At 39.0% G+C, this 14,575-nt stretch overlaps 2 protein-coding genes across 2 annotated transcripts in view; both read left to right on the forward strand.

Moving 5' to 3' along the window:
* Nucleotides 1–14,575, forward strand: part of LOC140949909 (uncharacterized) — a 192,482-nt gene that overhangs the window by 36,741 nt on the left and 141,166 nt on the right. The gene's annotated exons all lie outside the window — the stretch shown is intronic.
* Nucleotides 511–14,575, forward strand: part of LOC140950798 (lachesin-like) — a 19,836-nt gene continuing 5,771 nt past the window's right edge. The window contains exons 1-2 of the mRNA XM_073400020.1: nt 511–568; nt 4,690–5,064. Coding sequence (XP_073256121.1) covers nt 511–568; nt 4,690–5,064 — 433 coding nt within the window. The remainder of the gene's footprint in view (nt 569–4,689; nt 5,065–14,575) is intronic.

A 14,575-nucleotide genomic window follows, 5' to 3' on the forward strand; every position in this document is an offset into this window, starting at 1 on the left:
TCGCTGACTGAAATTGAGAGGAATGACCATTAAAATAACCCGAATTCAAGTGTTTACGAACGCTTCTTTGCAGAATTAAACAGGATGCTGATTCTACCTGCAAATGTTCATTAAGAAATGTGTTTAGACGTTATAGGGGAAAGTTAATATCAATGATACCATTGTCTTTCCGGTCAATGAAACCGATCCTCAGGTAACCGTTTTAACAGCAAATTAGCATGCCTGTACAGGCCTCACTGCACACATGAGAGATACAATATTCACAAGCGTAAATAGTAAGGAAGTTAATATTTGCGAGGTTTGCGTCTGCTGAAAGAACGCGTCATGCGCACTGACATCGCGTGTGCGCCCGTTGAGTTTAATCGTTTTCTGTGAAAGGGTGCAGAGCGCTCCGCAGGAATAACGTGCTATCGTGACCCAGTGTTACAGCTGTAACTCGTTTAGCACCTATTTGGCGCTCTAATCGAAGTGTTATTTCGTGTAGATCCCTGCTACGTCTAAAGAACAACTATGGCGAAGCTGATACGTATGGTGGTGGCTTTACTCGTGATGACCGTTGGTCGCTCAGGTAAGTGTGACTAGTACGTGTTAACACATTGTAAATAAGAGTGGCGACTATAGAGTCTTCTCAGTTCTCTTGGCTTCTTTTTTTTTATTGCCTGGTCGTGACCCAATCTGACTGGTATCAAATTTCCAAAAGATTTGTGCTTTAGACCTCGCAGATGACGTGAGCGCAGCAATTTTGTCGCCACACCTTTTATTAATTGTTTGTAAGCTTCAAATGATGTTTATACTATTTACTTGCGACGTTGAGCGTTCATATTTCAGCTTTGTTTTTGTGCTATATATATAAACGATAATCGACATAAACAACCTTCAATGTTCTCTACCATAGCCTGAAACCTGAAACCAAACATTTTCCCCAAACGATTAATGAACACGTTCATCGCGAAATTTAGCCTTCGAATACAGCCTTTTCTCCTAGCTCCTCGCCGCCAGGGACGTCTTGCCAGGAGGAACGTTTGCGACTCAGTGACAGAAATTCCATACTGACGACGTAAGTCAATGTTTACTTAACAAATCCGCTGTCATGGGGTTCCAAATGTACATTTGTTTGATTTTATGTGTCCCCTGGTCGATTATGGTAAAGTTTTGTGATCTTTTGCGAACGAGCTCCAGCAAAACTCAGATGCTCTTTCTAAAGAAGAATATATTCTAGGAATATTGAAGTAGATTCATCACGTTTAAATTTGACCTTTGCGGCCTTTTGTATGTCATTCGTAAACAATATAGGTAAAACAATATAACCACTATGTCGACCAATCAGAGCTCCTGACCAGATTCCGGACATATTTTACGTCATCTCTGAGTACTGAATTTCTGTCGCTGAGTCGTAGAAGTTCCTCCTGGCGAAACGTTCTTAGCGGCGAGGAGCAAGGAAAAACGGCTGTATTCGCAGGTTACGCGAAATTGAGTGCTGGACCTTGAACAGGAGCTCGAGGACGCTTTTCTAAAGTCGACCTTTGCCCCTAACGAGCGAACGTTCAACTACAGCAATTAAAATATTATTGTAAACATCAATCTACTAGGAAGGCTTTGTATTGTAAGGGAATGTACATTCTGTACAGTGGTGCACAGTTGAAAATTAATTATTTTTGCCCTTCTTCTTTCCACTGTGTTTTAAAAACTGTTGAGTCATTCAGAGAAAAACATTTTTGATCAATTTAACACAGGGGCGAACACATTACCACACGCAGTCTTGTCCTTAAGTCCTTTTTCGTCTAGTTTCTGAAAACCGCGCTAGACAAGTTAAAAAGATCTAAATATATACGGGCATCTCGCTCAAGAAGACTAAAAATTGACGATTTAATAGACAAAAACAATCATTAAATGTCACTCCCCTTTCGAAATGAAGCTAAGAATTGCTAGGAATTCCTAGGATTTTCTAAGACAATAATTAAATTCTTAGGATTTCGGTTGCGGGCTAGGAATAAAGGTGTCGGAAAATTTATTTTATCTAATCATATCACTGTTATAAGTTACAGAAAGTGCATAATTTATTTTAACAGGAAATTAGGAAAAGAGGGAAGAGACAAAGTTCTTCTTTACAACACGTATAACACTTTATACAATATTTGCTCTTGGCTTCTTTTATCACGTACTTTGTCATTTTCCTTTCGCTTCGTAGAAAGATGCCCTGAAAAGAATTTATTGATGAAGCTGTCATCACTTAAGTAGAAGGATTAAGTTTCCGAAGATGAGTGCTTTTATTTCTTTCGAAAAAAGCAATGTTGAGGCTTATCGCGATGGAAACAACTGAAGCATGACAAGCATGCTCTGGTTGGTTTTCAATTTATTACTGAGAACAAGAGTGACACATTGAAGGAAACTATTCGTTTCAGCTACATATACGCAAAATTGTGTCTATCCCTTGGTTTTTTGGGGAAGTGGTCTACCTGCCTGCCTTCCTTTATCTCAATACAAATCTCACAACCCTAAGGGCATATAAAATTAAAACCTGTTTAGAAGTAGGTTGAGCATACCCAGTACTCAATAGGACTGTTTGTGTTGGCAGTGACTGACGTTTCGACAACCTGAGCGGTAGTTATCTTCAGAGTCAAAGTGAGTTGTATCACGTCAGTTCGGGCGTCGATAAAACCCGGAACATGGAATATCCCGGAACATTCCGGAACATTCCGGAACATCCCGGAACATGAAAAAATAAAAATAATTTTCATGAATAAAAAAAATAATAAAATAATAATAATAAAATAATTTTTGTAAAAATTAATAAGAACGTGAAATAACAAAAAAAAAAAACGAAAAATAATGAAATAATCAAGAAAAAGAAACTGGTATCTTCTCTGAGTATGAGAAAACAATATTTTGTCGCAACAAATTAAAATTTGTTGGGCGAGTGAGGGTTCATGCAAATGACAGTAATGAGTAAAGGCTTGCTTGTAAATTCAAAATATATTAAAATGGGTCTCGAGGAGGGGGTTTTCAAGTTTTCCTCACACAACCACCTCTTCTAATTGTTTGCCATGAGTTAATCATTTGGCGGTTATCCATTTACGGTTCTGCGATGGTCTGAAATGTCGGTGCAGTATTTCATGTCAAGCCAAGTCGGTAAGTAACTCATATCAAGCCAACATATAGTCTCCTTATATATAACCGACATTTGCTTACTTAAGGTGCTTTGCTTCACTTGAGGTTGACATGAATTACTTACAGACTAGGCGGCTCTGCAAACTTAAGAAGAGTATAGGGGCTCCTGTCTTTGGATTTTAGTGGACAATACTCACATTCGTAGTAGTTTCTATACTGTTTACAGTCAGCATGATATTTCAGACGTCTCCTCGAGTCGCAAGAGGAGTTTGCGCGGAGACGACTAAAATTCAGGCTAACTGATAACAGTTAGAAACTACCGCTGCGCTATCACTGCCACTGCAGCTATTCTGCGGCGAATGTGAATGTTCAATTTAATTATCCAAGTCCAAAGCGACGTGCCCCTAAGCTCTTCTTACGGTCGCAAAGCCGTAAATTGATAACTTGTTAAACCGCATGGCAAACAATTACAAGAGGTGGATGTGTGAGGAAAGCTTGAAAACCCCCTCCTCGCGACCCATTTTAATATATTTTGAATTTAGAAGCAAGCCTTCACTCATTACTGTCATTTGAATGGACCCTAACTCGCCCAAAAAATTCATTGCGACAAAATATTGTTTTCTCATACTCGGGGATGATACCAGTTTCTTTTTCTTTCTTTCTTTCTTTGTTTCTTTATTTTTCGTTTTTATGTTATGTTATGTTATTATTTTGTTATTATAAATTTTTGCAAAAATTGTTTTCTATCTATTGTTCTTTTTATTATTATTATCATTATTTATTATTATTATATTTATTAATAATTTTATTTAATTAATTAATTATTTTTTCATAAAAAAATATTTCAATTTTTTCATGTTCCGGGATGTTCCGGGATGTTCCGGAATGTTCCGGAATGTTCCGGGATGTTCCATGTTCCTGGTTTTATCGACGCCCCGTCAGTTCAAATTCTCAGCTGTCCAGTCATTCTGTCTTTGTTCGGTTTGCTTGAGTCCGTCAATACTGTGAAGTCGTTTGTACGGTGCTGGTAACTGTTGACTAAGTTTCAGTGGCGTTTGTTCTAAGTTAGTAAACCAGCTTTCTAAACTTGTGAGTCGTTCCACTAATTTTTAAGAAAACTAAAAACTACTAAATGGCGTGCGTGTTTAATTTTGTTTTTAGCGATCTAACCAAATTAACGCCCTTTTCATTGTTGAAATATTTCACTAGTTTTCCGCACAACCCGGTGTATGGTGTATAACCAATTTCTTGTCATCAACAAAAAAACTTACTGTTCCACAGAAGAATAACTCCGTACCATTCTATTAAACTAGAGATTTTTTTCTTGAATTTTTCAAATACCACGTTAGTTATTTCAGTTAGTATGAATACATGTCACGGAAAGCGGGTTGCTCGCTGGTTTTCTGCCGCCATGTTGATTTTCGCGTCGTTGCATCGCCTTCTGTAAGGGAATCCAAGACAGTCTTGGAGTCTGAATTCCACGCCATGGATTCAGGATTCCAATTACTAGATTCCAGATCTTTTTCATTGCCGACCAAATAATACCTAAATGATGCATTGTTTTTTCTTGGGCTATCTTAGAGGCAATAAGATGGGACAAAAGGCCTGAGAAACCAACAATCTTGGTTGAAGGGGTAAACAACACTCAGGACAAGCAGAAACTCGTCTGGACTTACGTTACTGTGGCATTCGAAGAAATTGAAAGAGTCACACTTCAAAGGCGAAGAGATAATGCTGATCCAGCGGAAGACATTGCACTCAGTCGATCCAGAGAAGGAGCGTTTAATGTTTTTTCAAAATTTATTTCAAACTACAGTGCAAGCCCTCCAGCTACACTGATTTTGAGAAATCCCGTGACCAACGACGACGAGTTCATATATTCTATCGTGGTATCGCTCTCCAAAAATAACCTTCCTCTGCCATCTCTTACCGACAAAGTACAATTAATAGTGTTTGGTAAGTAAAGTATCTCTTTACTTCTACGTTTTTCAGTTATTTGTAACATTTTCGGGCTAAGGCGTCTTTAAAAAGACCTTTCACAACACCCTCCTCTGAAGTTCTCTAGAGTAAGCCTGGCGTGGTCGGTCCCTAAAATTAATTTCCTCATTTAATGGTTTCTGAATCGTTACTTTATTGAGTGTGAGAGAGATTTATGAAACCAAATTTACTTTACGTCATCCTGAAACTCTTGAGAAAAGTCTTTGAATGGCGGCTTGTGTATTTTTGACAGTCCCTTTTTCAACAGTACTTTTGCGGTAAGCTTCGCACTGCATGAATACTTCCTCAATGGGACGTGAGTTCGTTCTTGCGTGCCCGGCTTTAATTTGAAATTAACGAAATTGCCTTTTTTTACAATTTCTGCACGTGCCATAATGTTTCAAAAGCCTCAATCTATATTATGTTGACTGACTTAAAGGCAAAGTTTGAAAATACTGAGTCTATCATAGTTTATTGCATCAGAAAACCATCATTTTTCACGACACCACAAACTACAGACATAAATATTAATTAAGAGCGGCGGATTTCTGTAAATATCGACCAGAGGTGGGAAAAATAAAATTTTTGAAAATTCCCAAAAAAATCATGTAGACTATCCTAGGTATTCTAGTTATGAAAATATAAATTTTAGTTTCATCGGATAAATATTTTGGCGATACAGCGAATGCCAATTTCGGGCGATTGACGGCCTCCGCCAGACCTCTTTTTCGGGCCTTTAGACCGGGCTACGAAAAGGCCACGATTTGAATCGAATTCAAATATCATTCAACCCAAAAAGTTTCTTATCATATTAAACGGGTTTTAATACACATTTTGCGTGGTAATGTTCTCGAATTGATTGCAACTGGAATATTTTATGAATTTTTAAATATTTACAAAATTTTGAGGATTTTACGCGGGCAAAATATTGTCAAATTTCAAAGGCCTAAAATCACATCCGATACATAATTTCAAACAGAAAAAGACATTCCACGTTAGTAGTATAGGAGGGACCGAATTATCCTCTTTTTTGGGGAGGATTCTCATTAAGGTGGGGAGGAATACATTAACGCCGATGACGTCATAGGCTATTGTCTTGATCTCATGAATAAAATGCTGTGGTATCTCATTAACGTGCGGTGGAATCTCATTAAGTATATCCAGTTTGACGGGTTTATCGATAATGTCATGTTCAATTTTTATCTTGTGGCGGTCATGGTTGGTATAACCGGTTTGACAGGTTTTAGTTATTTTCGGAAGATGATGTCATATGTATTCCGGGGTACAATGATGTCATAGTTGTTTTGATTGGTTGACCGGAATTAGAAAGACGCTCATTGGCTGTCTCGTTTGACGAAGCATTCTGGTTGGTTGCCGTATTTTTTATTGTTTGAACGGCATAAAAGCCTGCTCACTGCCTTCCCGCATACTAATTTGGATTCCTGCATACTAATTAAGTGTCTTCCTCCATATATAATGAAGTGGATAGGTTTACTAATGAGAGTTTCTCTACCACAATAGGAACAATAGGCTTGCCTAGACTTGCCCGGTAAGTAACTTAATTAAAAGGAAAATAAGAGCAATCACCTAGCAACGCGAGAAACAGCTTCCTATATCTTATTTAGCGCTAAAACTCGGATATATATAAACAAGACATACACAAAGGGGAGCTGAAAACGCTTTATTTCAAGTTTGTCTGACTATTGCAGAACTGTTTTCGCCTTTCTATCTCGAGGAAATGAAAAACTATTGAAGTCTCAACGTTTCACGCGTCATTAGTTAGGTAATTATGCGAGTTCACAAGCCCAAAGTTGAATACAAATTAGCTCTACAGGAAAAACCTCAAGGGACCATATTGACGTATTATTATAAAACAAATAACTTGACAAGGATCAATTGATTAAACACGCGACTAATAATTGCTAGCAATAAAATCAGACACGAGATACCGTTTAAAACAAAAAGAGTCAAATACACAGCGATTTGAAAGAAATCTATTAAAATAGTCAAAGAAAGCAAGCTATCTTTGTTTACCACGTTTCCCTCCTCATTTTTTTAATTCCCTCCTCCTCAATTTCATTATTTTCCCTTCTCAATGTTATTATTCCCTCCTCCATAATTTTATTATTTTCCCTCCTCCTCCACCTCCTCCTCATTTCCATTGTTTTGATAGGGTCGATGTAGGGTCGATGTAGGGTCGATGTGGGGTCGATGTAGGGTCGATGTAGGGTCGATGTAGGGTCGATGTGGGGTCGATGTAGGGTCGATGTAGGGTCGATGTAGGGTCGATGTGGGGTCCCCACATCGACGGTATCTCGTGTCTGATTTTATTGCTAGCAATTCTTAGTCGCGTGTTTAATCAATTGATCCTTGTCAAGTTATTTGCTTTATAATAATACGTCAATATGGTCCCTTGAGGTTTTTCCTGTAGAGCTAATTTGTATTCAACTTTGGGCTTGTGAACTCGCATAATTACCTAACTAATGACGCGTGAAACGTTGAGACTTCAATAGTTTTTCATTTCCTCGAGATAGAAAGGAGAAAACAGTTCTGCAATAGTCAGACAAACTTGAAATAAAGCGTTTTCAGCTCCCCTTTGTGTATGTCTTGTTTATATATATCCGAGTTTTAGCCCTAAATAAGATATAGGAAGCTGTTTCTCGCGTTGCTAGGTGATTGCTCTTATTTTCCTTTTAATTAAGTTACTTACCGGGCAAGTCTAGGCAAGCCTATTGTTCCTATTGTGGTAGAGAAACTCTCATTAGTAAACCTATCCACTTCATTATATATGGAGGAAGACACTTAATTAGTATGCAGGAAATCCAAATTAGTATGCGGGAAGGCAGTGAGCAGGCTTTTATGCCGTTCAAACAATAAAAAATACGGCAACCAACCAGAATGCTTCGTCAAACGAGACAGCCAATGAGCGTCTTTCTAATTCCGGTCAACCAATCAAAACAACTATGACATCATTGTACCTCGGAATACATATGACATCATCTTCCGAAAATAACTAAAACCTGTCAAACCGGTTATACCAACCATGACCGCCACAAGATAAAAATTGAACATGACATCATTGATAAACCCGTCAAACTGGATATACTTAATGAGATTCCACCGCACGTAAATGAGATACCACAGCATTTTATTCATGAGATCAAGACAATAGCCTATGACGTCATCGGCGTTAATGTATTCCTCCCCACCTTAATGAGAATCCTCCCCCAAAAATAGGATAATTCCGTCCCTCCTATACTACTCACGTTAAAAAGCAATCTCTTAGCTTTCAAAATGCGCTTTCAAAACTCTGGGCAACATTTGAAATGAATTTTTGGGAAAGCAAAGTTCACGGAGCAGTTAAGTGTAATTTGTCCTTTCTGACTTGACAGATAAGAGGTTCGGCGGGACACAAATCAATCCTCCAACAAATATTTCAGCCAAAATATATTTAATTTAAGCGATCTCAAGTCCCACAGTGATACACAGACGCTTCATATATATTAGGTGAAACGTTTCATACCCTTTTGTCAGCTGTGAATGAAGAACTCTTATCCATGGCCTCCAGGTGCCGTATTTGAACTCGCCTCGCCAATGTATTGTGGGGGTGTGTTCGAACAACTCGCTCGCTACACGACGAGGTACCAGGAATCTGATTTACACCTTGGCCTTTATTCTTCTGAATCTTCTTACAACTTCTACTTACTCTACTACTCCTCTACTTCTACTCTTCTCTACTTCTACTCTACGAACTAGTTCAAGTATAGTAGCCGTTTTAATAGCCAAAGCTGGACATGTTTGGGTTAGCTGACCTGAAGAGTTTCTATTGTATTTCTTATCGCTAACACTGCAACAGGTTTGCTGTTGTCAGGGAATGGATTAGCCTACGCACAGCCGCAGCTGATAATTACCAAAGAACGAAGGTAAGCTCTAACACCACAAACACTACCACCTGTAACATTCCTAATATGGCAATAAGTAAATTCGCGAGCTAAGCATAAGTTCAAATACAAGTAAAAACAAAAGATCAAAACAGGAAAACAGTACGTGGACAAAAAAAGACTTAATGTCACAAAAACTAAACTTAAAAGACAAGATAGATCTGTCTTAAAAATAACTTTCAATGAAAATACTTCACAACAGTATAAACATTTGGGTCAAGTTCTGATCATGAAACAGCGAAGTTTTCAAAATCTACACCAAATATCTATCCTTTCTAGTATGTAATCAGGTCTACAATTTATTTTTTGTACCTTGTGTCCTTGTTTGCCTTAATTTCTGCGATGAAACTGAGACAAACCACTGCGAAATTCCCGCTCGCTGGACATGTCACGTGTCACGTGAAAGAGCCGTTTTAGACTCGATTGCGTTCACGAAAACATGACACACCGCGATTATTTCTGATTTGTGTGAAAATAAATTCCATCTCTAACCCACATGTTATAGGTATGCCATTGAATGAGCAGACAATCTCAATTATTTTTCTTACGATGCAGTTTTACCGAGCGCAGGCTTGTGATTCCCGAGCGTGTCTATTAAACCGCGAAATGCAAATAACGTCTTCTCTCTTGTTAGTTGTTTTGGTTCAACACTTTTCCCCCGTCCTGATAGATCTGTCAGCTTAGGAAAAAACCTAATTCGTTTCGCAGTAATTCTGCAACACGCTATGTAATATGGCCCATCATGTACAAAGAGCTTATAATTACAAGTAAAAAAAAGCAAGAGTTAGAAAATCTCTTGCGCTTGCGACACCAATCTTTTTTTGTGCACTCTCGGCCTAAGCTAGTACACGTCTACTTGCTACTGTACGACGATATTTACAGAGTGCGAATATGGAGAACTAGTTTTAGGCGAGTTTGGTACATGTACCAAATACACAAGCACAGAGCCAGGTGCGCATCGGGGGTGCAACACCGCCGGCAGGCTAGGAACGTTTTAAAACTCACTTTAAGCTTAGGTTAAGCTGTGCACCAATTACACTTCTGTAGCCATAAGGTAAAATGAGCGCACCGTCGACCTAAAGTATGATTGGGGACCTACTCTAGAACGTTAGCACGGAATGAACCTGCCGAGAACGGACCAGGGGCGGGGGAGATAAATGTTCAATCGTGTTACACTGGTTCTTCTCTAATGAGTTCGAAGATGCTCAAGAGCAGGCACCTACGCAAGTTCCAAACCATGGTAAGTTCGTCAATGCACAAACTACATTATGGCCCTCTTTGACAATGCGGCGGACCAACGTGCACCTGGACAGTTGCAGCTTGACGACTGCACACGCCTTTCTCCCCGGGGATCACTGCAAGTAGTCTTCTCTCTCTAGGAGGATGCCAGTAAGATGGCATGCTGCAGAACTGGCTGTAAAGTTGCGCTCAACCGATCGGTTGCTCTCTCCTTTACGCACGTACTGTGTGCTGGGTTATTTATACTTGAACCACACTGGTCACCCCACCCACCCTCCGAACGCTTCATTTTTGTACGCTGTATCGCCGCACATAAGCGAGCACAATTGTACTAGCTGGCAATGTCAGCACTAGAGTAAACTTAGTAACACAAGACGGTCCAAGATTCCATAAATATCGACGCCGCAAGCGTTACTGTTACCGTGGTATGACGTCCTTACTTGTGCTTTATACTAGCTTTAAAGGCAGCATATTGCCATAGAATTGCACGACACATTAGGATATTTCCAAAATGACAGAAACCAGGACAAATAGAGGAAGGGGGAGAAGTGTCGAACAACTACTACCAACTACCAAAAAAAAAAGCGCAAACAATAATATGTGACAGGCTATGCCCGGCTTAAGGCGGGGGTTGGAGGGGGAGGGGAGAGTTAAATTTACCGAGATGATAAAGGTATTTCTTTTTTGTTTTGAAATTTTTCATTAGGGGATTTCTTTGGCGATAGGAAAATTTGGCAAATATAAAATATATATGGACGTTTTGTGATACCTTGATTTAAGGTGATTCCCTGGTTTTGCACTGCGCATCTCTTACTGCGCATAACAAAATGGCCTCTGTAAAAAAGAGCATGTGAAGTAACATTATTAAAATGAAGTTGACCGAAGAGAAACGCTATTGCAATTTTTGCTTGCGGTTGTTTCTTGCCGAGGTGGGACTCAGTGTGGTGGGAATGTGCATAACGTAAGCAGTACGCGTGTTGCTGAGTTCGACTTCCTCACGGAGAACCTGCATAGTGGATGTTTAATTTGTGCTTATTCATTTTAATTTTCATTTAAACGCTTTCTTTATCACATTGTGTCCTAAATGTGATATCTCGATGTAAATTCTGTAAAAACGGATTTTTTAATACTTTCTTCCCGCTTTCGCATACATTCTATTTTGAAACTCGCCCCAGTCCTCTCTCAAAAATCAAGGAAAATGCATTTGGTGCGCACTTTCTGCAGCTCTACCGCAAAAACGAGTAAGGTGACCCCCATTTTTTATTTCATGATTTTAATAAAGACAGTGCTTCCTTTCAGTGAGAAAAAAATTGGCACAAATCTATGTTCAGTTTTTCGGCAATTTTACTAAATTGTACGGATTGAGCTATCACGTGTCGAATAGCGCGTCAAATTCTGTGCGATACCACATACATCATTGAAAAAATCTTTCCTTTTTGTCTAGTTTTGGGCTGCGGGCGGTTTTTGTCAGAGGGTCCAAAATAGCCGTATTTGTCAGCATTGTGACGTCAAAACGAGCACGGTGACCTCCACTTTTTATTACCTTTTTATCATCTTCTTGACTTGTTACATCAGTGTTCCAAGTTTCATGTACAATCTATGTTAGGTTCTTTTACTAGGGAATCACCTTAAGTAGGAAGTGGTGGAGTACCGCGCGCGTACAATGGTGGCCGCGAAGTTCGGACTGTCACATGAGAAAACATAAATTCGGCAGATGGTACGATGAATAAAGGAACCACAGACAGTTACTTTCCATTTTTTGGCGTGCCATATCATTTAATCCTTCGCGGAAAAATTTCAGGGCTTGGAAATGAGGCCTTGGAAATTTGGTTGAGTGGGGGGGTTATTTTTTTGGTTTCGTCGGGAATCCGAGAAGTCTATGATGGTAAAACTGAATGAGAAAACAAAAATGACATTGCTCATTCAATGGCATACCTATAACCTATAGAGATGGGATTTTTTTTTCATACAAATCAGAAATAATCGCTGTATGTCATGTTTACGTAACGCAATCGAGTCTTAAAGGGCTGTTTCACGTGACACGTGTCATGTCCAGCCAGCGGGAATTCCGCAGTTGACAAAATGGTATGAAACGTTCCACCTAATGTATATGAAGCGTCTATGTATCACTGTGGGACTTGAGATTGCTTAAATTAAATGTATTTTGGCTGAAACATTTGTTGGAGGATTGATTTGTGTCGCGTCGAACACCTTATCTGTCAAGTCAGAAAGGTCAAATTACACTTAAATGCTCCGTGAACTTTGCGTTCCCAAAAATTCATTTCATATGTTGCCCTGAGTTTTGAAAGCATATTTTGAAAGCTTAGAGATTGCTTTTTAACGTGGAATATCTTTTTCTATTTGGAATCATGTATCGGATGTGATTTTAGGCCTTTGAAATGTGACAATATTTTGCTCGCGTAAAATCCTCAAAATTTTGTAAATATCTAAAAATTCATAAAATATTCCAGTTCCAATCAATTCGAGAACATAATCACTCAAAATGTGTATTAAAACCCGTTTCATACGATAAGAAGCTTTTTCGGTTGAGTGATATTTGAATTCGATTCAAATCGTAGTCTTTTCGTAGCCCGGTCTAAGAGCCCGAAAAAGCGGTCGGGCGGTTGCCTTCAATCGCCCGAAATTGGCATTCGCCGTATTGCTAAAATATTTATCCAATGAAACTAAAATTTATATTTTGATAGCTAGAATACCTAGGGTAGTCTACATGATTTTTTTGGGATTTTTCAAAAATTGTATTTTTCCCAACTCTGGCCGATATTTACAGACATCCGCTCTTAATATTTTAAAAATCGTTTTCCTCACGCGGCTTATAGTTTTGAGTAAAATACTTTCAATCATGTATAAGTAAATTATACATCCAGTTATATAGCAGAGCAAAGGTTCCTTCGTTACTTAAATTAACCAACCATAAAAGGACTCTTTAAGTAGAGCAATTATTTTTAAAAAATAAATTTCGGGCATTGCGAAAACGATTAACGATGAAGCTTATATTGGTCGCGTAGAGATGAAATATTCACGCTATTTCACGCAAAACGTAAAATAAGCAACTTTAAGGTAAATTGTCGCAGTCGCCCAATTACTTTAAAATGTGTTAAACAACTTGTTTTCAAAATTTATGATGTAGTTCTGAAATGCGTAGGAATTATAGGTATGGTGAATCATGGAATGATTTGCATACACAACACCGGCACGACTGGATATTGAGTGCTGTGTCATTTTTCGTCGTGTACACAATACAGGCCTGTAGGCTGGTTTTTGCCTGGGTGGGTTCTTTTTCGCTTAAAACGGACCTTTAATGTTAACAGTGTCACACAAAATTCAACTTACCGTTATTGCAGAAGATTTTCCAGTTGAAGTCGACGGGGGTGTAGCAGAGCATAACGTACAGTCTACTACACGCAGTGTCCAAGTCCACAGGAGTAGTGTAGTGAATGTGCAAAAGCGCAAGATGGGACAAGCGATCTTTTCCCATCGATGCACGCATGTAGTTATTCAGTCGTCGCAATGTAAAGGCCCATAGTAACAAAGCAAACCAACGGCGATTTCCCAGGCAAATGCACTCGATGCTATGTAAGCACAACATGGCGACCACTCGTTTCAGGCCATTACCGTTCAAAGATGGACGTTGGGTTCCAGGCTCAGAAACAACCAAAAGCCAACGGTGTACTGAAATATTTCCTCAATAAACGGAGTGAATACTAAAGAAAACTAAAGTATCGAGATTTGGAAGCCGGCACAGATCCCAAAATATGGGAAATTTAAGAATAACGAGGGGGGGGGGGGGGGGGTCGTCGGAACCCTCCGAATCCCCCCAGCCTACGGGCCTGACAATATATGAATGCTATATATGATTTGAAGTTTCTCCGTGCAAAAACAGTCATGATAACAGTAAAAGCGCTTCGAGAGATCAGTTGTCGATTAATCTCTTCAATTTTGACATGGTTTTACAGTTCCTACCATTATATTGTGGACTCTGACTGTACAGTATAGACTGACATTAAAGAAAAAAAAACGTAGTCATCGTTTTATCCTTTCCGGCGACCTACAAACATCCTATAAACTTAGTCCATTAAAAGCCTCCCTAAGGCTGTGCAAAATAACAAACACAACTAACGAACAAATATTTAACAATAATTGCAAGAGTGCGCGTTAGATATGAGTTGGCTATAATCATCTCATATCCATCAAGCGCGAGTGGAATAGTTCTTTTATTAAAAACGCCCACAAAATAGCGAAAATTTTTCCCGACTTTATTTGTAAAAACAACCGATTTTCAGCTTGTTTTT

This window comes from Porites lutea, chromosome 10 (assembly GCF_958299795.1).
Source record: "Porites lutea chromosome 10, jaPorLute2.1, whole genome shotgun sequence".
NCBI lineage: Eukaryota > Metazoa > Cnidaria > Anthozoa > Scleractinia > Poritidae > Porites > Porites lutea.